The sequence below is a fragment of the Astatotilapia calliptera genome, chromosome 15, assembly GCF_964374335.1.
Source record: "Astatotilapia calliptera chromosome 15, fAstCal68.1, whole genome shotgun sequence".
NCBI lineage: Eukaryota > Metazoa > Chordata > Actinopteri > Cichliformes > Cichlidae > Astatotilapia > Astatotilapia calliptera.
In genome coordinates, this window is record NC_137436.1 from 34,631,668 (window position 1) to 34,658,776 (window position 27,109).

Here is a 27,109-nt window from a genome sequence, read left to right on the forward strand (position 1 = left end):
CAATTTGATGAGTCAGTCACAAAACTGCAGCTTACCTTGAGTCTCTGCATGGCCTCCTCCCTCTCCCTTTCTAGCTCGCCAACATCTGTTTTCTTGCTCTGTAGATTGTGAATTTCCTGAAAACACAGTAACTCCAAATAATTACAACACCATCTTTCCGATTCATGTACCTCAATGTCCCGAGGACAAGCAGCGTTCCTCATTAATTTTATAAAGGGGGTCAGTGATAAGATTTGGGACGCCTTCATCTTCTTGGGAAGGAGGGAGGGAAACATGCCACTGTGACCTTGCATGAATCCGGCTGCCAAAAGTGGACTGTGTTTAAACGACGGGACAGATGTGGTTATGTTAATGAAGCTGGCAGAGAGCAGCGGGCTGCTTTCAAAGGAGCATTTTGCTTTTATTTATCCTGAGGAAACGTTTCTTGGCTCAGCGTGTCCTGCGTGCATTAGCGGACATTGACTTTACCCACAGAAACATGCACCGTTTGACAAGATGATGTGTGTTTTAGAAAAGTTACAGATGCCATCAGAAATCTGTCATTCAGTACGGAGGAGGCGGTTCGGAACATCTACATCTCGAGTCTCGGCGTTGCTCGGTCGTGTTCCGTAAGACTGTGACATTTTATCAAAGCACTCTTCAGCGTGATCAAAGCGACAGACACGACAGAGCCTCAAAGCTGAATCCAGATCTTAGCAGACAACAAATGAAAAAAGCCAGTGAACACATTCTTCTGTCGTTGTCTGCACGAACTCTGCAGCATTTTATCAAGTAGTTACCTTTTACACAAGTACAAGAAAATATTTCATTTAACGCGTTCAAGATGATTTAGAGAACAGATATTCAAAATGACACTTACTCTTTCAGAGTTTTTATGGCGTAATTGAATATCAGAAGAAGATTCAGGCTCACACATCCAAAAGACTGCTGGCAGTACATAATGTATGCTCTTGTAAATTAAGCTAGTGGTATACACCGAGCTTCCCTTTAAGGTGGCAAATAGATTTGGACAGTGTGCATTGCTGAGAGGAAATTTGGTGTCTTGCCTGGTCTTTGGCTCGCAGCAGGGCTTCCAACTCCTCCAGTGACCGGCTCAGCTCCTCTTTACCAGGCTGTCCAGCAGAAGGACGCCCCAGCTGGGCTTCAAGCTCGGCCACCTGGAACACACACAAACACACAATGAATAACATTAAAAACAACATTATAAGATAAGAAAAGCAAGACTACCATCTAAATCCACCTTCTAAAGGCTTCCATCCAAGGTGAGTTTTGAGAGATATCACAAATCTTAAAAAGACGGGGGCCTTTTAAATGTTGGAAGAGAAATCCAGAAATAGGGAGCGGCGACTGTCACTCCATGTTTAGCTTCACTAATCGAAAGAGAAGCATGGACGGGAACATGGGATCACAGATTCAGGCTTTTAATGTAACTCAGGCAGAACTAGTGCGATGCGAAATATTATACTGTAAACAGTAATCGAGCATGTATCAAACTGTGCAAAAAGAAGTCTCATTTGTAACCAGCATAGTTTTGAATCTGACTGATGAAAATCGACAGCAAACCAGAAGTATGGAAGCCAGGCAATTTCAATCTCATTTCCTGAGACGGTCTGATTTAGTTTTAGCTAAATCTAATTTAGTCTTGAAGCTAATCAGTCCAGTTTTCATGTTATTATGTTTTCACATAATCTTTCTCGTACACAGATATGACAAACAAGAATCAGCCTTACAAAAAGACCAAAGAATCCAAAGTATAATCCTAACGTGTGATATAATTTTCACAATGCACAGAATTAATTCGTGCTATTAATGGAAACCAACATGACCACGGTCTATGCACAAACACTTTACTGTCCATCTATGTGCAGACAAACAGCAAGTGAAGTGATTTTCACAGCTAATAAAAGTCCATTTAGTGAAGAATTATCATGCACCACACTGCTGTGCAATTTACAAATGAATCAAGGACATTTTCTTTATTCATTGCCTCTCTCCTGACTCTGCTCCCCACCACACACACACACACACACACACACACACACACACACACACACACACACACACACGCACACGCACACGCACACACACACTTAAAATGCTTCTGTGGAAAAAAGCTTTGCTGCCAATGGGCACAGCACTGAAGCCTCTCGCCTTGGAGACTTTTTTTTTAGCTGTTCGAGGGGGTTTGACCTTTTGAAAGATATTTTCCCAATCTGACCCACTTCCATGTGTTTAGCATATTAATGAAAAAGTCAAAGACCGTCAAGATTTGACAGACGGTTTGACGAAACAAGGACAAACTGTGCAGCATTTGAAGTCTGAACACGATGAGATTCAGCCGTCTTTTAGGCCTTTGTAGTTTAACAGACAGACCGAGGCACAAACAGTGACAGGGCTAGAGGTCACGATAACATATTTAATTTTGCTCCCCATTTGATTAAAGGAATAGCATTTGATAACGAGACACTTGAGCAATAACGAAAGGTTACCGTTTTACTCGAGATCACTTGACCATTTTAATCACTTTGCATTGTATTAAATTAAACGAGTGCGTGCCAATGGGGACTAAAACATGTGACTAGACTGCAGCTTCTATTTGATAATTCCTTAAAATGAAATGCATCACACAAAATTCTTCCAGTGAAACAATCAGCTCAGTAATTTTATTTAACATTTTGTGCAACCATGCAAGAAAATCTCTGGTTCCAGTTGTTTAAATGTGATTATTTACTCTTTACTGTTCTATGACAATAAATGTATCTGGGGTTTGACTGTTGATGGGAAATAAGAAGTGGGAAGATGTCCCCCATGTAGTTGAGATTTTTGATAAATTATGGCTTCAGTGTGAAAGTTCCTAAATAATACCAGTTTGTGCTTTAGAGTCCCATTTACGATGCATAATAGAGCAGAGCTCAAACAAATCTGAGAAAAAGAAATAGCCGTGGGATTCAAGCAAGCCCTTGATCTTCTACTTTCGGTTTATTTTAATGCCGGTGCTGCAGAAATGGACGACTTTTCATTTTCTCTCCTTTAAGCGTGTCCTCTGCATTTTAACAGGTAATTTCAAAGTGGCATTTTAAAGATGCCAAGGTACGCTACTCCAGCCAAGCCGAGCTTAACAAAAACCAATGCAGGCTGGGGATGGGGGATGGGGGCTTTGGTTTAACCTGGTCTGTGAGTGACAGCCATTGTCCCCAGAGGCAGTAGCTCCATCTCTCTGAACTCCACACAAATAGTGTAGCATGAGAAAAAGCCTGTAAGAACTGTGGTATCTGTAATATTCCCACTAAAGTTGAACTGTTTTAAATAACCGAGACGCATCTGCTTACAACAGCAATAGAGCGCTGACATAAACTTGTCAGTGTAGTTAATTTGATTAATTGTTAAATATTTATATGGTATGTGCCAATGAAACTCAAACTAGATTGGCAGAAGAACAAAATACACTAAAATGGAAAAATATGCTATAAAAAAGAACCATTCAAATATCCTTAAATGCATACAAATTGCTGTCAGCCTCTCTGTGGTGGACAAACACAAACATGGCTGAAGCTGCTCAGAGTGGGACGAGGGAGGAGAGAGCCAGCCATCCTCTCTCCTTCTACTCCTGCAGTGATTTATCTTCTTCCACTAACTGGGGCACAGAGGGGGGAGGAGGTGGGCAGTATAGGGTGTCCTACCCTCACCCCCCTCCAGGAAAAAAAAGGAAAAAAACAAACAAAACCCTGCCACCCTGTTACCAAACCCTGGAGGCCTGCTCTACTTCCAGCCACCTGGTTGACTTTGCTACAGTGTGTGTGTGTGTGTGTGTGTGTGTGTGTGTGTGTGTGTGTGTGTGTGTGTGTGTGTGTGTGTGTGTGTGTGTGTGTGTGTGTGTTTTTGGGGGGAGGTGTGTAACTTTCACCTGCACTCAGAAATAGATGAATTGAAGATAATAAAAAAAACGCAATCTGAAAAGAGGCAGTACTGTAAAGGTTATAGAGCAGACTGGGTTGCAGCAGCAGCATTTAATTCTGTTGCAATAAAGTTGTGTCGTTAAGCTCGACCAAGGGCAGAATTTCCTCTCCCTAAATTAAATATGAAATGTCTGCATTCTGGCCCTGCGACTATCACGGGAGCCCGTCAACAGAAAATATCCCAGGGAGGGGGGGCTGGATGAAAAATGCATCTGCAGTTTGGAGCAGGCCTTGTAGGGATTTTAATGTGATACTGACACATTTGTATAAATGAGTAAAACAAAGTTTTATAGAAGAAACTCGATAGATGCATTTGTGCTAGTTTAGGTTAACATCATACCCATAAATATAATTTCTAAACAGTTATCAACAACAACAACAATGCACAATGGGCTGCATATTCAGTTTACAAGTCCCCCATAGTGCTTACTGTAAATCACACAGTGTAGCATACAGCGCAGGAGCATAAAACAGGACACTTACTGTGTTTAAGTTTTTTGGACATTGGCTTTTCAGTCCAGCCTAAAAAAACAAGTCCGCTGTGGTCTTATTGGAAGGTGAAGAAGCTGTTCTTAAGGAAGGAAAATTGGGAGAAATGCTAAGATGTGCCAAAATACACAAGAAATGAACTGAAAAAAATCAGTGGCAACAGGAGTGACGAATCCAAATGTGAGAGCTTTGGTTCAAATCATCATTAATATGTACAGAAGAGGTCAGGGGAGAGCTACAAAGAGCCCAAACACACTGCTAGTGTAGTTATAAAGCCTCCCCAGAGCCGGGATCTCAACAGTATTGACGCTGTGTTGAATATGCGTGGGATCATGTTGACAGGAAACAGAGCAAGAGGCAGCCAACATCCAAAGAAGAGCTTTGAATGTCCTTCGAGAAGCCTGGAGAATTAGTCCTGAAGACTACAGAAATGATAAGACTTCCTTAAGAAGTGCAAACTCATTAACGTTGTGATTTACTCATTTACTATATTTCCATGTATGTTTGGACATATTTCCATGAACTGCTGCATTTACTTCCCATTTTCCTAGAGAAATATAAACAAACGAGGAGTGGCTTAAGACTTTGATATGGCACTGTACTTTCTTTTAGATCAATAAGTCTCATTGGTCGTCTCATTATCGTGTTTCATAAAGTGACTTCAAATAAAATTCTGTATTAACAAGTCAATCAGGCCCCTATCGTTTTTCCCAAGACTGTGAAAGCATCTTCAGTGTCATCTTCAAAGTATAATGTGAATTTCTTCAAACACTGACTGAAAAAGACTCAACTTAAGCCTACTGTAATTACTCCTCTGTGCACTACATAAGGTCACCTGGTCTCGGAGGCGATCGGTCTCTTCCTGGTATTCAGCCAGCTGCTTCTTCCACTGTTCCACGCTGCTGTTAGCTTCCTGCAGTGCTGCCACCAGCTTGGCATTGCTGTCTTGAAGAGTGAAGAGTTCAGCTTCCAAGTTGATCTCACACATAGACCTGAGGACAAGTTCGCCACACACAGACTTCGTTAATTCTCCTGAAGAACTGGTACTCTGATTCTCTTTGTTCACCTGAACCAAATCAATCGAATGAACCAATCACAACTGTTAAATGATGCTACTTTAAACAGATAATGTTTGACACTGTTGGAACGAAACCTTGGAAAGGAGAAAGCAGAAGATACAGAGGTAATAGAGTGAAACATTTCTATTATCCTGCAGTAGCTGTGTGAGGAAGTCTATTGACATTTAATGAATTTAAGGAGACAGACGAGTTCTGCAAATTATGAACGTTATGATGACTTTATATCTTTTTTGGATAAGTGCTACTACAGTGAGCTTTTTTTTATTATGCCTTTAAAAAGCTTCAGCAAATATTTTTTAGGAATTAAAGTGGACCAAGAAATGCAAAAATAATTATTATGGCATGATAATTTTTCTTGGGTTTTTTAGAATCATTTTGTTCCAAATCTGCAACAGAGCAGAGCAACACTCACCTTCATCAGTGGGAAATTGTACCACAGGGTACTAAAAAACCCAAAACAACAGCGGTAATTTGTTCTGCTTTATTAAGTTGTGGGAAAGATTCAGTGTGCCGGTAAAGGTCATAATTCAGTGGGGATATTTAATAAAGCAGAGAGCTTCCTCTTTAGGAAGCAGAGTCTCCACCATAACGACTAAAACTGGCAACCATAATACCCCTCACCATAGCAACGGGAGAGAAGGGCCTGCATTGGCCTAAAACAATCATAAAATAAAACTGTTGGAATAATGGGCTGTAAAGCAGCTGAGAAGTGCTTCACTGGTCCCAGATGGAAGGTTGAGGGATCAATAATGACCGCTGTGATGATGATGATGATTACGAGCTGCAAAATTTAGCACCTTTCAGGCCTGGGTGGTTTTAAGTCATGGACACACATACAGATTAAAAAGAGCACAAACGTTATGGTTAGGCCTCAGGTGATGGTGTTTAATCTGCCTGCTACAGAAGAGGCACAGATATGCACACATACCACACTGCAGACCAGGGGAGAGTCCACCTGTAAAGAGCTCAGACCGACTCACTGCTGCTTTTCTAGGTAATTAGCTACAATGTTTGAGCTTATGTGTAAGGAGGGTTCATTTTCAGTCCTTGGCCATTCGCTCTTTTCAAAAAATAAATACATAAATAAAAACTGTATTTCTTGATTTTTAGTTCCTAGAATAAATCAAAACGAAATATTCCAGATGTGTGGTACCCACACGCAGAACTATATATATATATATCATCACTTGCTACTGTGCTAGCACTCAGTCTCATGTTTCATTTTAAAATTATGTGTTCTTATTGTAAACACTTTGAGGCATCTGTGATTTTGGATTACATAAATAAAAAATAAATAAAAATCACATATTTGCTTGACCTGCTTGACCCATTTAACTTCTGATTGGCTAAACACACCTGATTCCAGCCACTCAGGAGTAAAGCGAGGAAAGCTGGCCATAGCGGTGCTCGTTTCCCATGATGCAGCTCGATGCCACAGTGCAGAAATCACCTGAACGTTAAGTGAAATATGAACTAAAAAGGCACAATTCATTCCGGTTTCCACTGCATGTTCACTAATGATGTTAATCTGAAAAGAGAGCATACAGATGCAGAGTGAGCGCCACTTCTGCCTCCAGGATGACTAACGGTTTTCCTCATCTGTGGAATACATCCACGATACCATCACTACGCACCAAAGAAGTCATGCGTTCAGTTTCTTTGAATGCAAAAAGCAGAGAAGTGTGACGCCTTAACAATGGCGTGCACTCTATAAAGGCTTTGCAATTTAATGGCTCGTAAGTCCGCCTCAGACAGGATACAGGGGACTTTTTACTCAGTGCTTTGAGTTCTTACATATGCTCGTGCAGCCAAGCTGGGGGTTAGACACTGCATTGTACGAGTGGGTACGTGAAACAAAAGATGGAGGATCCAAGTGATGAGCTTAATCAAAAGATAATCCAGTACTTCAATACGATCAAAATCTGGCAACATGCATATGAATACATTTAGGAGGAGAAACCTGATGTCACTGGTGAATAACAGGGAGTTTTCTTATAGTTAAAGCATTACTTTATCCATTCTTAGTACAGTATGTAAAAGGAGGGAGTGACAGATTTGTTTAAGATACTTTTGGATTTCCAGTGAAGAAAACAGTTGTACTGTGACTAAGCGATACAGAAAAGTTTTCTTGAGGTAGCAAGCTAAAGAGAATGCTTTCTAAAAGTTTCAGTACTCCCACATGCACATCTGACAGGAATAGCCCATGGCTGTTTGAAACCTATAAAATAATCTAGAACAGTTTATTGCTTTATTTTTATATAAAAACATAGCAATATGATATATTTTTGCTATGTCAGAAAAGACTGAAACATTTTCATTTTATGGCTTTCTTTCTGTCTGTATATGCATCTGTTGAGGGAGTTTTAAGCATTTCGGTGACTCGAGCAGAAACACAATCTGTCATTACCCTTCAGACAACATCTTCTTGACCCTTTCTTTCTCTGCTGTCAGCTCCACTTCAGCACTCTTGCTGCGAAACAGCTTTTCCTCCCCGGGCCCGTTGACTGTCAGCAGCGGCGGTGAATGGCGGTCCTCCGACAGCTCCTAAAACAGACAGCGCACGGACCAACGGGGATAACAATACAAACAGGATCTGAACACTGAAGAGATGACATGATGTCAAACCATCAGTTTCGTGTAGTACAAGAAAAAAGGCTAGATAAACCAGGACCTTTCATGGAAGCGTTATTGGAAAAAGGGGATTCTTCCTTGTTTGCGATTACGCCGTAAATCCTCAGGAGCTGCGCTGCAGTTTTCATATCAGACAACAAGAGTGCTCAAGCAGAAAGTGCACGATTAAGTGGCAAGAGCACTTCAACAGGGTACATTTCCAGTATTCTGCATTGTTATATTGAGTGTGTGGTAGAAATGACAGTGAATGCTTTGATAGACCAGCATGGCCAAATGCAGGCCAATAATTCTACATTTCTGTTGCTCTTTCTTCAAAGCATAGGTTTAAACTGGTGGCCCCTCCGTTAACATCCCTATACCCAAACCTGTCATCGGGACACAACAGACCAAACACAGTAGCAACAACACAGGACAGAGCTCAACATACCGGTGCTTGATATGTCCCATCTGGGCTTCTGTAAACAGGCTCTACACAAAGCGAGCAGCCATGTGTGGAGCCCAGCTGCTTTTATACAGCATCACAGATCTGATTGGACTCTGATTCAACAAGAAGTGACTAAGATACAGCTGCTCCTTCCAAGGGCTCATCTTTCCGTGTGTGTACAGAAAAAGTATGTGCATCGTGTCACCGTGTGTGCATTGGTTGAGAAATGACACATACCGCACATCTGGTAAGAGGCGAACTGGTAGCACAGGTTACATACTGGAGGGATTCAACGTTCATTTTGGAAGCTGGTTTAGGGTTTAGGGAAAATTAACTGTTAATTTCAGACTAGCTTGTGTCATAATAAAAGTAAATAACAGACATAAAAATCAACTTCAAACACCAACAGCTGTTCAACAGCTGTCTTCCACATCACATGATCCTCCTCAGCAGATGTCATGGAATATTTCATGTTCAGACTTTTATTCTGTCAAACATATAAGATTTATCACCTTAAATATGAAAGCCAAGCCTAATTTTTAGTCACTGCCTTTTTTGAATAAATATTCACTCGATGAACCAAAAATAATCATCCACACAGTCTCTTTGTCTTTGAATCAAGTGTTTTCAGCCCCATTGCCAAAGGCGTATAAAATCAAGCAAAAAACAAACATTTATGAAAGAACAGGTCATTTTAAAGAGTTTCCTAAATGCTAGAAGTTCCTCAATCAACCTTAAGTGTTATTATTGAAGAATGGACTGTAAACCCAGTAACTGACCTCCAAACCTCCTTTGATGTTAGCAAGGGACTAAATTTAAGATGGAATTATTAATAGGAGGCTACAGAAATATACCAAGACATCAATGTAAACTATTTGTTTTTTTCTGAAAACTAAATAACAGATGAATTATTGAAATAACAAGAGCCTTCATAAAATTAACCCACCGCTTCTTTACACATTATCTGAGCACAAATATTTGAGATATTTGTTAAGCTGAACACCATACCCATATTTTAGCCCAAGTATTTAGCTTAATCAAACTGAGCAACATAAAAAGAGACCTAAAATCTGACATTATACTTGGCTCGTCTAACCAATCTGCTTTGATATTTACATTCCCTGCTGCCCAGAAAACGGTTCATGCTTCCTGTCACACATTTTTGGGAACCACTCTGGTTAATCTGAGGCTGTGGGCTAAAAGGCAGCTCCACTTGCTTTTTAAAAGCATGCAGATGAATTAGCTCAGGCACATTTCTATACCACCCGTCGCCCTCTTTCTTTCTTCTTCTTCATGGAAACCCAAACCTGAATTCGTCAATGGCCCAGTCTCTCACTGGAGTATCGTAACCCTGCACTTACTGTAGAAAGAGCTTGTATTATTAATTTGAGTGAGCCTGACTCTGTTCCCCTGAGGACAACGGTTTATTATCTACAGCTCAGCAGCTCCGAGTCTATGCTTATGGATGGATATGGAAATAAAACACACAGCTGACTCAATGTGGATGAGCTCTGTGTCCAAAGGAAGGAATGAGAGAGGAGGAAAATCAAAGCTAAAACAACTCCAGTCCGGACCCCCAAAGCCAACGAATCGACTATGTGTATTGCTGAATAATTCATAGCACAGATCATGTTTAAGTCATAAATGGGATTGCACATTTACAGCAGGTTCCCCCTTTTTTAAAATTTGGTGTGTTGTTTGCTAACAGACTGAGTGGAAACAAAACAGAGACGCTAAGAACACGGACTAATTAGCCAGAGTTCAAACAACTTCCAGTTTTTAAAGGATGTATTTGTGCATTTGTTTTCAGGAGATGTTGGGGAGAAAAAAGAAATCAATGAAATGTTTCCCCTGATGATGGGGGAGGCGTGATGAATTCAGTTTTCTGTAATACTTAAATTAAAAGAAAAAATACAGAGTCGATTACACTCTTTGTTGTTGTTGTTGTTGTAGCCATACTTAAAGATCGTTTTCCCTTTCGCGGCAAACGCTCGGTTTGTTCTGAAACTTTAATTTGCTCTCAAGTCGACTTTGATCAGACTCCAGATAAATTATTGAGCGCGAGTGTCCGTGCAACACCAAGTCTACGAGCAGCAGTTCCATCGACAAAACAGTCATCTTTGCTGTGTTTGTTGTAGGTTGGTGCTTGTGTTTTCACGCACCTGTGAAAGCTGAGATGGATGAGCGTGCGTCCCACGATGCATCAGCAAAAGAGAAAGAAGAGGAGAGAGAAAAAATGTTATTATATGATAAAAAAAAACCCTCTTAAAGTGAAGGCAAAGGCAGTTATCAGAGGCATGGCGAGGGATCTTTTTTTTTGCTTGTGGATTTCCTCTGCGTGTCACAGTGAAACAATTTCTTCGACATTTACAAGTGACTTTGGTCTCCTTTTAACAAAAACAGCCTTCACAGTAGTAGGAAACTGGTGCTACCCAGCAAGAGAACTTGTAAGTGCAGCTCGCAGATGCGGAGGGAAAGTTGAAGGTTACAGGCAAGCGGCCGAGGGACGAGACAAGAATTAATCTGCACATCACAGTAAATGATGCTTTCAAGGGCTTTCAAATCTGGCTTAAGCACAGTTATTTTAACTAAGCATATACTGTTTTCCAGACATTGCATGCCACTTGTTTGTGTGGAGTTACACAAGGTTATTGGCAGAAGCACTGACTCCAGCTGAAGGACGAACACACGGACAAACTGTACCAACAGATTAAGAGGCGCTCAGAAGTCCCGCCCACACAGACTGACGGACAGTCCATGGAAACAACAGCAAGGCGAGCTTAGCAACAAAGAAACATTAAGAGTAAATATAAAAGAAGAATAAACGCAGCACATATTTTTCCACTGTCATCATAAAAGAGAACATTCAGTTTGTGATGCCCAGCTCAGCAGGCACTCATACAATATAATGCACGTGCGTGTTGTTTTTTTAAACACATAAACAGCAACTTATAAACTTTTCAGGGTCCTGAGAGAATCCCGGCTTGATAATCGGTGGAATCCCAGAAACTGTAAATATTAAATTGCTTTCCTGAGAGCTTTCCTCATGACGGCTCCGCACCACTGTTTGTCTTAAGTACATCTACACTGTTTACTTATTTATCCCAGCCTCAGTCCATTTGCTTCCTTAGCTCTATAATGCCTCTCTTTCTCTCTCAGTTGTACTCCCCACTTGACTTATTCATGTCTCTATGCATCTGAAGGTACCTGCACGGGTTTCCCTTGAAGCACCTGTCCTTACCCACTGAACGACACACAGTAATGCATTCACTTTTCAGCTGCTTTTAATGTCAAGACAGGGGTTTAAAATATTGATAGCTGGCATTTCTGACTCGACATGCATAGAGTGAAGGAGACGAAGAGGAAAAGAAACAAATGTTTGCAGGCCATCAGAGGATGGTAACAGCTTCTGTAGCCTGCTGTGATCACGCTGAGAGAAACACGAATACATATGGACTGTTTCTGACATACATTTACTGTGCAGTCGTGTTTCAACTCATTTCAAACTGGATATTATTGTAATAATAAAAGAAAATCCTTCTAGAAGCTAATTAATGCCAATAAAATACAGGAGTTTATCTGGGTTGGGGTTTTATTCTCACTGAGTATTAAAACCCTTAAATACAATGAAATATTCTTCCTAATTATTTCTCAGTTCCTTAAAACTATTATCCCAGTTACAGCTCTGTCTGTTTATCATTGTTCATTTATTTTATCTCGCCGGCTTCGCCGTCTCCTCTTCCATCTCATCTTTAAGCTCTGCAAATAAGCCAGAAAGCTGGAGCTTCGCTGCATGCAGATCCCCTGCTGCTATCCACACACACACGTAGAATATGTGCTCGGTAGAGCCTGAGGCTGCAAAGATACAGCTCTGCAATACCACAGGGCTTTTACTGACCAACTGTAGGTGATACAAGACCTATTGATGCACTGGCAGGAAAACAAAACAAGACAAAATAACGCAGCTTCTCTGCAGAACTGCACGCGGGGAAGTTAGGAAGACGTTTGTCGGTTTATTGTGCCTTTGCTCAAGTATTTTTGTATTTTTAATTTAAGAGCAATAAGTTTCTCAACAAACGCTTGCATAACGCTTTAAACTCCGCTCTGCACAACCGAGCGAGTTGCTGTCAGGCAGAATGTGCCCATGTGTTTGTAGAGAACTTTAAACAGTACTCACACATTGGCAACTGTTTACAAAAGCTTAACAGCCTTAATGGAGCTCTTGACTGGCATTACTGCCACACTGGAGCTGCCATCAATACTTGGCAGCGGCTCAAACCTGCCTCGTCCTCGTGTGCTCGCAGCCTATAACAACGTCGATTGGGTATTATTTCCACATTATACCGCCGCAGACAGTCAGCAGTATGCGCTGCGGTGAGCCAGAAGAGAGACGACGTGATAATAGCCACAGCGCCTCTGCGTTTACGGCCTGCCACAAAATCAATGACTGCTGTCTTATTGAGAAATCAGTCCAGCTTGTTCGCCTGCCTCTGACCTTGCAGTTCTAACCGGGTGACATTTCTCTGTGTGTGTCTGTGGTTGGCTTATTGAGACATATTCATGTGCTGAGAGAAGTCTTTTTCTTTTTCAAAATCAACCAGCCAACAAAACAGGTCTCTTGTTGCCATGGCGACTGCAAGTAACACATCTGCTCGTTATTATGTTACTAACCCTGACCTCTGACCTCCCAGTGATGCAGGCCTTTCACATTACACCAACTGACTGAGAGCTTAAAATCATATCTCTATGCCCAGTGTCCTTACTGCAAATGAAAATGTGTTTTATTTACTTCTTTTCTGGATTTTTCGAATTTGGGAACACTTTGGGAACGCATTTCAAAATTAATCAGGAAATCATATGTATAAAGATATGTTCATGGTTTTAAAGATCAAACTTTAAGCTTTCAAAATAGCAAATAGGGACACCGTAGCAACAGTAATTGTAAATTTTTGGTGTTTTCTGTGATACGTTAAGTTAGTTTGAAATAGCCATGCTTTAGCTGGATTGAGAGAAACTGTGGTGGCGTTCACAGATGCAGACAACACTTGGGAACAAGGTCCAAATTTTGCAAAGCATCATATGTGTCTGAACTTATCAATTCCTCTGCTAACGCCTGCATGTGCTGACAGTGCACACTGACTGCAAAGCAACAACGTCAAACATGTGTTAGAACTAGTGTTGCCATAAAAAAGGAGATGACAACAGAAGTAGTTATAAGCTCTGTAACATGATCATTTCAAATGGCGAAAGTCCAGCAACATGCCGAAACATCTTTCTACATAACATAGGATTCACTCCCAGGACTGTTGTATTTCATGCTCTATGTTTGTGCACCACAAGTGTTACTGCTACTGTTTCCCAGCTGAGCAGATCATCTGTACAGATGCTGAACACGGGTTTATTAGACTTAAATTAATGACAAAAAATATATTACCTCAATTTTTAGACGTTGACTGAGAGACTGATGACACATGTAGCACTAGGAAGTATTCTGTTTGGGATTTTAGATAATATAGCAAGTGTGCTGACACTGGAGTTGTTCATCGAGATGTCCCTTAATGAAGGAAATGTGGAAATTACTTTAATCAAAGTCAAATTTATTTTAATTGCACTCACCTACTGAATATTCCCTCTGATAAATACCCATAGTCTCATCAATTACAAACAGACTATGGGTATTTGCTGCGATTTATTTTGCAGCAAATCAGGACCAAGCATAAATATACTATGAACATATTTAGGCAATGTATTTCCTCAGATGTGAATGTACACTCACTGGCCACTTTATTAGGTATGGCTCAACTGCTTATTAGCCTAACTATCTAATCAGCCAATTACATGTTGCAAAGGCAGGTAGATATGGTCAAGACAACCTGTTGAAGTTCAAACAGAGAATCAGAGGATGAATGATTTTGGTGACTTTGAAGATTGCGTGGCTGTTGGTGCTACACAGCCTGGTCTGAATATTTCAGAAACTGTTGATCTACTGGGAATTTTCCCACTCAGCCATCTGTGGGGTTTACAGAGGATAGTCTGAAAAGGGAAAACAACCAGTGAGAAGCAGATCTCTGGGTGAAAATGCCTTTCTGTTGCTGTCAGAGGTCAGAGGAGAATGGTCCAAATTTGGCCTAAAAAGCACCTAACCGTGAATCCATCCCGTCTTGTATCAATGTTTCAGGAGGCTGGTGGTGGGAATATTTTCCTGGCACACTTTGGACTCCTAGGTTCCAACTCAGCATCGTTTAAATGCCACAGTCTTGACCAAAATCTCTGAGGAATGTTTCCACCGCCTTGCCGAATCTATCCAAGAAAGAATGAAGGCAAAAATGGTAAATGGCCTGTATTTGTATAGCGCTTTACTCAGTCCCTATGGACCCCAAAGCACTTTACACTACATTCAGTCATCCACCCATTCACACACACATTCACGGGGCTCGAACCGGCAACCTTCCGATTACAAGACAAACTGCCAACTCTTGAGCCACGATTGCCCAACACAACAGTAGCGAGGTGTACCTGATAAAGTGGACGGGGAAGTGGCGTAAGACTGTGGCACTCCAAACATTTCTATCAAAAACTGTGACTATAACCTCCTAAAGAGCAGATTGGGTCTGCAGCAGAACTTATCACCGTAATCTTGGCAGATTTGTGACAGTGGAGATTTTAACCTCAGCAAACATCACAAACCCGTTCACCTGGTTTCAGAACAGACCCTTCACATCAGCTTGTGTGCAGGTCTATTAGGTACCAGCACACAAATTTAACAAAGGTTTACCATTAACTGTCACATACTTTGATAAAATCCAGCTCTTTCCAGGAATTAATGCTCTGCTTTGCTGTATCCAGGAGTGTTTTCTCTCAGCCTCGACACACTATCAGCTCTTATCTGAGAGTCTCAGTGGTGAGGTTGTGGTTGGCAGCGTGACTCTGCAATCTCCCGTAGCTGCCGAGTGGCTCTTTGTTAAGACTTACGCTCAGTGCACACCCACAAAAGCATAAACAAGCACTTTACTCCGTTTTGAATCTGCATTGCTACAACATCCAAAGCCGCTCTCAACTTGGCAGAAATAAGCAATGTACAAAGGCTGGCAGAGCAACTCTGAGACTTCCAAATGTTTGCAAGAGATACTGTTTCCTCCATTTGAAAAAGAAAACAGCAACTAATAAATCACAACTTCTATAAATACCACTCTGTGCCTTAGGCTTTAGCACACAATGTCACAATGCAGCAGCTTTTGTGAGATGACGGACATAAAATTTCCACCACTGACAAACTTTCACTTCTCCACCTGAGCCCCTGACTTATCGAGTTCACCAAGAAACTGCCTACTGTGGCAGGACAAAAGCTGCCCATTGTCCTGTCAGCAGCAGCCAGATTCTCTTCAATTATAGATGATTGAGCTCCCACCTCCATCCACCCTTCTTTATCCTCCGTACTTCGGATCTGTCATTCTTCTTCCTTTCTTTGAGTCCCAGCCATTACTGCCCCTCTGAACACCTTCAGCGCTCGCATTTCTTTTTGCCTCCATTTTTCATGCATGAAATCTTTTAATGGAGTTAGCCGGCGAGAGAATAATGGAGCAGCCAGATGGGGATCATATAATCCCTCGTGATTCTGTATATGTTTAAAATAGAAACAAAGGCATAGAGTTTGTCGGGATATTAGCGTTCTGCTGTCATATTGGGGCAAAGGCCACGGAGACCATCAAGTCTGTTTAAAAGACACACAGTAAGTCTACTACTTGAACCTGCTGTCCATGGTTTAATGTTCTCTCAGAGATTCTTATAGATGTGTGTTTAATGGTTTAAAATTGCTACCAACAGCTCTTAAATATGATGAAGAAAACAAATTATATCACATTTTCCTCATTTTATTGTAATGATTTATTAGTTGAAGTAAAACCACGCACACTATTGTTACATAGTGAGATCTCCACACCAGCAAGTAGAAAACCTTTTAAGCAGCGATTTGTGTTTTGTTTGGCAAGACTGCGTGCATCCCTCCCTCGTCGTATAGCTGAACGCTGATATGTCTTTGATGGTAATTCTCAGATCTGTTATGATTTTTAGCTGCTTTCACTTTGATTCTTGTGAGATACGGAGTTTTGATTTTCTCCCTCTAGGATGCTCCAATCAACCAGAGTAAGAGGATAACCTGTCTTTTTTAGAGATTTAAGCAAGTGCAGCATCGCTTTACCTGTGGAGCTGCGATGTTGAGTGCAGGGTTGGCCAGCTCAAACCTCTCCTGGGATTTCTCTCTGGCTAGACGGGCTGCCTCCTTCACCTCCTTAAACTGCTCAGCAAACTGCAGATTGAGGAAGAGAAAAGACAGAAATTACACTCGGTTTGAAAACGTCACAAAGTTTCCTCCTGGAGAATATCTAGAGTGTCCGATCAATTTATGTTCTGGCACTAAAGTTTCTCTGATCTCGCAATAAATTATCTACAGTGCTAAATCTAGTAAATTAAACTCCCTTTAATTCATTTCAGGTAAACAGAGAAATCTTGAAGATGAATGAACGTCACCAAAGGAAACACTGCGGTAAAATGAAAATGCACACGTGTGTTGTGGATGCATTTTAAATATAATCTGAAAGATGTTCAAAACCAAAGAGAAAACGCTGCCCTTGATCATCACAGGAGTGACCTCTACTGCTTCACAGTCCTCTTTCTTAAATCTCCTCTTTGTTTGCGACATCTAATAAATTAGCGACGCTCTGAAGTGTGTGTGTGTGTGTGTGTGTGTGTGTGTGTGTGTGTGTTGTGCTCACCTGCTGCAGCTGCTGCTCTGTGGAGAAGCCTAGACCGTAAACTGTGTTGGCCCGGCTGTCTGCCCACTGGCCAAACTTTTGGGAGGTTTTGGTGAAAGTCATGTTGGGGGTGACGGTGCTGTTGATGATGGCCTGGTGCCACAGAGAGTAAAAACAATAAATCACATGAATAAAGCGCAGAAAGATCCCTGAAGGAAAAGTGGGCTATTTTTTGTGATAAATGAAGCAATGCTGCCAGAAATGTAGGACATAAATAAGAAAGAGGCACAAAAAAGATGTTAAATATGTTGTATTTGATATGTAGACTGGAGCACATGCAGACTACATCTATAAAGCATACAGAGGACTTACAGATAAACATAAATCTGAGATATGAAGTATTTGGGTTTTTCTAATAAACCAATCAAGGTCAGGGGGGATGATCTTCACCATCATAATTAACTAGTGAGATGTTTGGCACTCGTCAAGTTATTTCAAAAGTCTGTTTTCCAAGATCCCTTTCGGGGATAAATGATGATATACAAATCAAACAGAAGAAGGACATTAATAATTACTGCCAACAAAAAAACGATTTTTCATTTGTACAAACTGAGCGAAAAGAGAGCATCTATTCACTGTAGCTCATCACAGCAAACTGGGCAGTGTGTGAGCAACAATCACAGCATCACCAAACGAATCATGTGACTATAATCCCTGACATTAAAAATAAATTTGTGTCACATACAGTTGCAATCAGAGACAAAAACAACCTATAACCAGGCCACGGAAAGCGAGCTACGTGAAAAAGCTCGTTCTGTTGTGTCTCTTCTGTAATATTCTCGAGTGAGCAGTCTGATGAGGTGAATTTGTTGCCAAATGATTTCTTTATTCTCTTCTCCAAAAGCCTCCAGTCTCAGGGTGGCAAATTGGCACAACTGGCTGAAAAACAACAAAGTGCAGCGTTTTCTCTGAATTTCTTTCACTAACAAGATATCCTGTTAGGGACTCCCAGGTGCTTCAGCGCTGCTGTGGAGGCTGCGTTACCAATGTGGGTGCGTTAGAGATTTTCTGCTGACGATGGGTGTGTTTGAGTAATGCAATCCCACCCAAAACAGCCACAAAGCAAACAGATCTTCTTCCAGTGCTTCAAAGAATCTCATTTGCTAAATAAAATGCAGGAGAGGAGAATATAATACTCCACAAACAGTGTCTCTACATCAGTGCTATACTAGTACCAGATGAGGAAACTGCAATTAAGATAAAAGTAAAGTAAAATTATATTTATACAGCACCTTTGAAGAGAAGTATCACAAAGTGCTTCACAACAAAAGTGGTGAGTTTTAGCTGCTTTTTATAAGAGCTGGTCTGAGGGCCACTGTTGCAAAATGTGTAGGAAAACATACAGTATGTGAGGGGAGGTGTGATAGAGACAACCCTAAAAATGCTAATTCACACAGTCCCACACGTCAGGCTTCCTGTATTTAATAGAAATGTTTTCAATAAATGCAGAAACAAATGTTCATAAAATTCATGGATGCTAAAAGAATTGAGAAAGTTTGTTTGGAAAGTGGTTTGCTTTCATCGTAAAAACCTGAGGACGATTCATTGTCTAATGTGCCTCAACTCCAGAGTTTGTGGTAACACGTGAATGACTCAAAAGTGACCCGATGAGGAATTATAAAAGCAAGCAGCAATTTCAGAGGATTAAAAATAAAATATGGCAAAAAACTGCAGTTCCTCTAATGGCCAAAAATACATCAACTGCATAGATTCCTGTAAAATATCCAAATTACATTGGCGTGTATGTAAAAATAGTCTATATAAGGACTTTCTCCTTTCTAACTACTGGCGGTCCTCTTTCACCAGTTGTGCCTTATTAAACTATTAGTTGCCAAGCTATGCTTTACCTCTGTGTTTGTGGTATTGTTGCCTTTTGAAGTTTTTTTAATGCATAAAATACAGCACATTTAAAAAGTCTGTGTTGAAATTTTATTTTTTAGTCTTATTAGATTTAGCAAAGCAGGTACCGGAGCATCCGTAGAGTCTATGGATGCAGCTAAAGGCTAGCAGCTGAAAAGTCCGCAAAGCACTGCATGATATGACAGCAGCTACCTCCATTGTTTACATACAGTCTATAATAAAACCCATTCATGCATTTGTGTTTGACACCACTCGGCCCGTACAGGATTCTTACAGCCCCCGTGCAGCTTTGCCTTATGCAGTAGAGCTGTGGTCAAATCTGTCCTGGCATTCCTAAAACTATTCCAGATCTGTGTTTCAGTGATGTGAACAGGCACAGATCTGAATACATGTGTACTCTCTGACTGGATTTAAGAGTCTTGGGCTCCTACCTTAGTTCCACCCACACTGATGATCCGGTACACATTCCGGGTGGCATCATAAAAGAAGGACACAGTGACGGCATGTTTGCTGGCCGGCAGCCAGTTGCGTTTGGTGGCCGGGTCGATCTGGAAGACATGAGCTCTGGCACTGAAGATGGGCTGCTCTCTTTAAAGGAAAAGACAGGAAAAAATTAACTTATGACTGTTTGGTGTCACGTTCATTAAAAAGCACAGTGGCACGTACACTTACGATTAAAGGGACTCCGTAAACAACTTGAGCATGTTCAAACGACATTTCTACATATCACATTAAAACATTTTTTTTTTTTTTTTTACAAAAATGACAAGTTTAATAAGGTCATGATTATATTTGATGTCTGAATTATGAAGAAAACAATCTATGAAGCTGTCAACACATCTGTTCATAACTGGAGAATTTAAGAATTATTTATTGTCCAAATCTGCCTGCAATCTCTAGCTTCTTCATGTTTGAAGTGTTATCTGTAAGCCACATGCTTTGTTGCTTAAGGCCAGCAGGAGTTTATATTTACCAACATGTTGACAGAAATAAATTTGCAGTTATCTACATTTTCTTAAAATATATTTATACAGTAAGAGAAATGGCATGAGAGGAAGAAGAATACAAAATGTTATTTATTTTATGAGCAATACAGCATTTAGCATATGGACCATCAAATTAAATGAAAAATGTTTCGGCACTTATGCATATTTGCTCGAGTGCGCCTAATTTGTTTATGTATAGTGCAATCAATCATTTTGTAACAACACGTCACTTCTACCGGGAGGTAAATGTATCACCTTCAGCCTGAACTCTTTACTTGTCACTCAGCTCTATCACAGACAGAGAGGCTTGCCTGAGGTCAGCCGTTACATGCCTGATTTCTCAGGAGACTTAAATCTGTCTGCATGTGACGCTCTCGGCTGAGCCAGTTTTCACAGAGGAGAAACTCTTTAGGGGCTCTGAATATAAAGAGGAGTGATCTTTGGAGCATCACAGAGCAATGTTGGACCATCACTTTAAGTGGAACACAGGGTCTGTGTGTAGTAAGATACATATTTATATTTTTCACTCAAACTAGCTGTGGCTGTATTTGCACAGTTTCTGAGATATCCACATGGATATCTGACCTGACAGTTTTGACACTTCAGTCTTCCTGTCACTAATTTCATTCGCAGTTAAACTTGCTCTACATTTTATTTATTTATTTTTTTGGTTTGTTTTCTTTTGTTTTTACTTTTTAGGATAATAACACAGGAAGAAAACAATATAAACAAAGCACAGAAACCTTGTGAAATACTCACTCGAAGCATTTTATTTACATCATAGGTATCAACAGCAGGAGTCAGCAGTAACACCCATAACCCTCAAAACTCTCTTAAATGAACTGAAGTGAACGGATCAGGATCTCACTCAAGTAATATCAAATGTTTCTATCAAATTACCAGGATGCAACCTTATAGAATATAATTCTACCTTTTTCACTCAATTTTAATGAGCAGCTGGCTTGAAATTCTAACAGAGGCGGTGCTTTTGAGTCTTCCTGAAACTTGGGTGAAGCTAATTTTGGTTGGAGCAGGTTCTTTTTAGCTGGCAGTCGCTGTATAGATTAATGTTGGATGGAATAATTACAGACAAAATAAGGCAATTCTGTTAATAAGTGTTTGTTTTTTGCTTTTTCTGGAAAGACAACTGTAGTCTGAGTTCTTTTCTGATCTTTTTGAGCCATAGAGAAAATTGCAAATTGTACAACAGTTTTTAGCTCACTAATCTAAGACTATTCCACCTGTATCCACCAAAAACAGTGACTCAGTATCATTATTCTTTGATGTAAAACTGTCAGGATGCAAATCATCAACTAAAATACTCCAATCTCTAAATGTGCTTGTGTTTCTCACAGACCTTCAGGTCATTCATGCCTTCCTGGTGTAATGAGGCTATTGATGCAAATGAAGCTGAAGATTTGCTATGTACTAGCGGTGCAATTAGCGTCCCGGCCTCTTTGAAGGCAATGACATAGACTCGCTGTGGGCTGGACAATAAGCGACTACACAGGATCTTTGGAGAATTCACGCAACACTACACAGCTAATAGAGTTTGCACAAAGTCAGTGTAGCCAATGAGCCATTCTCATGGAAAGTCAATTATATAGCAACAATAATGAGGATAATGTGCAACGTGAGTAGGCTTTGGTCCTTCTCCAAGCAGGAGAAACACGCATGTATATAGGTCAGCAATGACTATATGAAGAATTGTTCCTGCAGGATTTGCTTGGCATTACTCAACATTTGCATACAAACAATAGTTCTTAGTGTTTCAGCACAAATGCTGAAGTACAAGAGACAATAGACAATAGCAGCACCAGCAAGCGAGCAGATTTCTGTCCTTCAGGTCCAGGATGGCTGCAGCAACAGATATAAGGACTATCACTGACTTCTGATAGAAATGATAGTACCCAAAAGTGGATTCAATCAAAAAACAAGTAAGGAAATATCACATTAGTCCATGTACACACTGGATTTACTGGTTTCATTCCTATTCTAATAATATTCTGACAAGTCGCTTATACTTTTTTCACTGAGGCTAAAGAAACACTAACATTTTTTATCCATAAATGTTCCATCATAATGTCCCCAAAGACAGAAAAATGTGAGGCACTGATTTTACACAAGCATTCAGAGAGCAGGAACTCCTTTAATAAAAACCTTTAGACCTCAGAGTTCAGTGCGAACTGCTTTGCTCACATTTTTGTGAGGGCCAAAAAAAAAAAAGAAGTGATTTGACTTTGCAGATTTGACATTGATTATTTTCTTTTTCCAACCATTCTGTTTTTTGTTTGGTGACTTGCTTGTTGTATAACCCAAATTCGGCAAAGCTTTAATTACTAGACAGATGGCCTCACATTCGTTTCTAGAGAAATGTGAGGCCAATTAAAGAGGCGTTGATGGTTGACTCGGTGACTGCACGGTGCCCAGGTCCTCTGGCTGCAAGTCTAAATCATCACCCCTCCACTACCATGTTTGGCAGCTGGTTTGGCTTTTCTGGTATCCTGTTTGTGGCACCGATTACTTAAAATCATGAAATAAAAAGCTGTGCAGTAATAGTTTTCCACTCTGCTACTATATTTGTTACTTAGTAAGTCACTTCAGAGCACTGATAACATTAGACATGGCTACACAAAGAGGAACATTCAGTCTCAACCCTTAATACTGCAACATTTAAGCTGCACTAGTAACAGTTAGTCACACTTCTACAGTTTTTTGTTTTATCAGTTTTTAATATCGTTTCTCCCTGGCAGTCCGTCACATTTGATCCGATTTCTGACGTTGAAGCTACAAAAAATAAATAAATAACCAAACAGCTTTTTTTGCAGCCATCTCTAAAACATGGTGGACGCTCCATCATAGTTTGAGGCTTTTCAGTCAGTGGCATTGAGGATCTAGTCAAATTGATGGAATGGTGAATTTAGAAAAGTACCTTTAGATTTTGAACCACCGTGAAATTTAATTTGTTATGCACCTAATTCCACACAGCTTTATTTTTCAATGATCCCAAACACACTGCCACTGTAGTAAAAGAAGAAAAACACACAGTGGAACACTATCAGTCAGAGACGGGCCTCCCCAGAGCTCAGACCTCAACATCTGAAGTAGTGCGGAATCATTTTGACAGAGAAGGTAACAAAAGTCTAAAAGTCAGTCAACATCCAAAGAAGAGCTTCGAAGGTCCTTCAAGAAGCCCGGAGAGCGATTCCTGGAGACTACTTTAAGATACGACATGAAAGTTTGCCCAACACAGTTCTGACTCGGTTGAAGAATGAAGATGGTCACAAGAAATATTGGCTTTCAAGCTCATTAGAATTAAATTACTTGTTTTAGACAACAATCGCTTTACACTCCGTTGTTTTACTTGGTTTTCACTGTCATTCACAATAAGTTGATAAGTTGAGACAAACATTTACAAATGTATTATTATCTGTGTCGTTACCACAGACCATTGCCCATTTCTGTAGGGAGAAATTCAGCGCTGTTCCTTCTTGTACATATCGTGATTTTTAATACAGTATCATTCATTCATGCCCTTTCCCCCTTCTTGCTGGAGTCAGTGCTTGCCCAAACAAATTACAAGCTCATGTAATGCTTTTATTTTGACATTTAACAGGTCATGAAAACAGATAGTAATTCATTTTACACCAAGCATTTTCCTACTGAAAATGGATAGGTGTGAAATCTATTTTCAATCAAGCAAGACTTTTGTTTTGTGTATACTGCACTGCCCTACTTCAGCATGAAAACTGTGAAAACTACGTAGGTTTGACGAGAATTAGCAGAGAAACCGATCAAACGATGAATTGATTCTAGCACACTGAAGTTCCGGCTCTTCTTTCATATGCAATCCACTCCTAATTACGATTTTCCATGTGATACTTGAAGGCAGCAGAAGTTTGGACAAATCTTTAAACTTTAATGCAATGCAGAGAATAATATCACACACGCTTAAACTCCATATCTGATGGTCTTGGAGGTGGAGATTTCAAAATAATTGCTTTCATTCCATTGTTACTTCATCACTGTCAGTTTAAATTTATCTGGGATGTGATTTTCCTCCTAACGGAGGTAATGAACCGTTATCGGAGATGTCTGAGCAGTAATTTGAAACTGAGCACAAATGGCTGCAAAGTGAAAACAGCTGCAATGACTATTCTTCATATAGTCATTGCTGCTTTACCAGGTGTAACAAGTAAGTTTAACATCCAGGTGCGCCTCATGGTTCGAAAAATACGGTAACTAAAGTGGCAGAATTTCCCTGGTTAAGAAAAACAAATTCATAAGAGCACTATTGAGGAGGTAGGTGCATCATTGTCAAGGTCTACAGTCCGAGCAGGCGGCAGAGGAGCCTTCATGAATGGAAATACAAAACGTTTACAACAACATGCATAGGCATTCATTGTCAAACACGGTGGAGGTAGCATTATGGCATGGGCATGTAGGGCTGCCAGTGGGAAAAGTCCTTAGTGTTTATTGAGGGCTGCTGACAGAAGTAGCAGGATTAATTCTGGAGTGTACATGGCCGTACTCTCTGCTCACATTGAGTCAGCTGCTGTCAACTGCTCATCACAGTGCAAATGGATAATGGGATATTCTTCAATGTGCACATCAGTCACCTGAATGCACCCCAAAAGAGCAGCTTTTTAGTTATTAAAATACAAAACTCAAAGCAGAGAGACCCACAACTGAAGGCAGCTGCGGTGAAAGCTCCAGCAAAGCAACTCAGGGGAGGAAACAGTATTTGATGATGTCCATGAGTGCTAGCCTGCAAAAGGATTTTAATCTGAGTATTAAAATTAATCCTTATATTTAAAATGATATTAGTTTGTCCAATCATGCAGGACTGTTTTGTTTTGTTTCTAAAACCACTTCAATTGCAGTTGAAAGTCTGCACTTTAATCACATCTGGATTGTTTGATTTGAAATCCAGTGTGGTGGTGTAGAAGCAAAACTACAAAAAAAAGAAAGAAAAAAAATCTTTATAGACCTAAATGTCTCTTCATGAACTTTTTGCAGCTCATTGTCAGACCTTTTGTTAATGATATCTAATAACTTCATAAAAATGTCACATTTTTGCCAATATGGCATTTTTATTCATTTTTAAAGACGTGTTGGGTATGGTTAGCATCAAAAGGTGAAATTATTTATATCACAAGACTAAATGGATAAATATTTTTAGTTCATTTGGTTAGTTTTGTTTGATTACACTAACTAAACAAACCAAAGTACTGTCCACTTCACTCTTTACGTGAACATTACAGCTTTCATCGGCCACTAACAGCTCTGCACAGCTAAGTAGGATAGATAACCCAAACACATTGCCTAGCATATCATTAAATAATGCAAGTTACCAAAGCTATTTCTCAGAAGCTATTGCTCATCCATTATTTACACACACATGCCAAATAAAATCTTAGTAGTACAGTAGGATCTGCAGATTCTTTGTTTTTTTTCCCCTTCATGAATGATATATATTCAGTTCACCAGTGGGTACATGCCTCATAGACTAAAACCCACTAGTTTATGTCCACATCGTGTGGTAATGACAGTGTGCACACATTACATTAAGCAGACGTGCATTATAGTGGATTTAGTTAAACTGTAAAATTCTCAGTGGAATAAGATGGTGTGCAAAACAACTACGTGCGATTTGTGGATAACATTTGTGTTTAGTGTTTTGTGAAAAGTTTTACGTGTGCATCGTAAAATGCATTCACAGAGTGTAAAATACAGCAGAAGGCTGAATGCTAAAGACTATTTTCAGAGCAGAGTCAGTAATGTAGGATTTCTTTTCTTGCTGTTGACTTACGATTTTATTTTATAGTCTTATTTTTTTTTGTATTATTTTGTCCGTATCCTTCTATCCACTTCTAATAGTCACAAACAAAAATCGTACAAAGGGTTTGTCTTTTGATTTGTTTTTGCATTTTAGTGCCATATGAAAATTTCACTGTACAATAAAAACATGATCTGACATGAAAATCTGCACTCATCACAAAGTGCTTCAGATTCAGCAGATTTGAATAGCTTCTGATGACTGCTTTAGAATCTTTTATTGAAGTATACATTTATTTAGACAGTATTTAGACATTGGATCAGCATGCTTCTCGAATTAAAGCAACAGAGGGAACAATAATTACATACATGAATTTATTTGTGCTTAAATATATTTTTAAGCATCTATATTTCACAGCCCAACTCTAATTCACACAAAGAACAAAACTATATTATATTGTATGAAATATGATGAACAGTGTGCCATCCATCCATCATTCATCCACTCACACTCATTCACGCCTATGGCCAGTGTTGAATTGCCAGTTAATCTGTTAAACTGTGGGAAGCTCATTTTTTGATGTATGTAACACACATAAATTTGAGGTCTTACATACTTAATTTTCTTATTTATTTACTTTTTGGCATTCTATTGCCGGCATAAATAGAGATGCATACAGGAAATGAAGGTTATTTCATAAGCATCCCTCTGAACCAAACGTACTGGCCCCCCAGTACCATTTTTGGTGATATCAAATTTAATAGCAGGAAATTAAGTGGGCATATATTCTTTTCTTTCTCTCTTTTTGCCATATTTCAAATAACCTTTATTTGACAACAGCATGATAATACAGCAAACACCATTTTTTTGGTTTGTCACACCAATATTTTTAGTGGCCCCCATATGGCCACCCCATGAATAAATTCTGGAGGCACCCCTGGAACCAAACCTTGAAATGCAGCCCCACATTTGAACCAGAATCTGATCTAGGTCAAGGCAACGCTACTGCAGACCTTCATACATTACCCCAAACACAATTTTTCATCCAAGGACATTGCCACTTCAAAAATGACTTGCCCCATGACCATTTTTTCC

The 27,109-nt window shown here is 40.0% G+C and overlaps 1 protein-coding gene across 1 annotated transcript in view; it reads right to left on the reverse strand.

The window, feature by feature from the left end:
* The window catches only part of LOC113037142 (homer protein homolog 3), a 49,812-nt gene that overhangs the window by 2,559 nt on the left and 20,144 nt on the right, over positions 1-27,109 (reverse strand). The window contains exons 3-10 of the mRNA XM_026193883.2: positions 19,681-19,837; positions 17,351-17,482; positions 16,777-16,884; positions 10,742-10,750; positions 7,932-8,068; positions 5,281-5,437; positions 1,047-1,157; positions 36-116 (exon numbers count right to left, since the gene is read on the reverse strand). Of these exons, the coding sequence (XP_026049668.1) occupies positions 36-116; positions 1,047-1,157; positions 5,281-5,437; positions 7,932-8,068; positions 10,742-10,750; positions 16,777-16,884; positions 17,351-17,482; positions 19,681-19,837 (892 nt within the window). The remainder of the gene's footprint in view (positions 1-35; positions 117-1,046; positions 1,158-5,280; positions 5,438-7,931; positions 8,069-10,741; positions 10,751-16,776; positions 16,885-17,350; positions 17,483-19,680; positions 19,838-27,109) is intronic.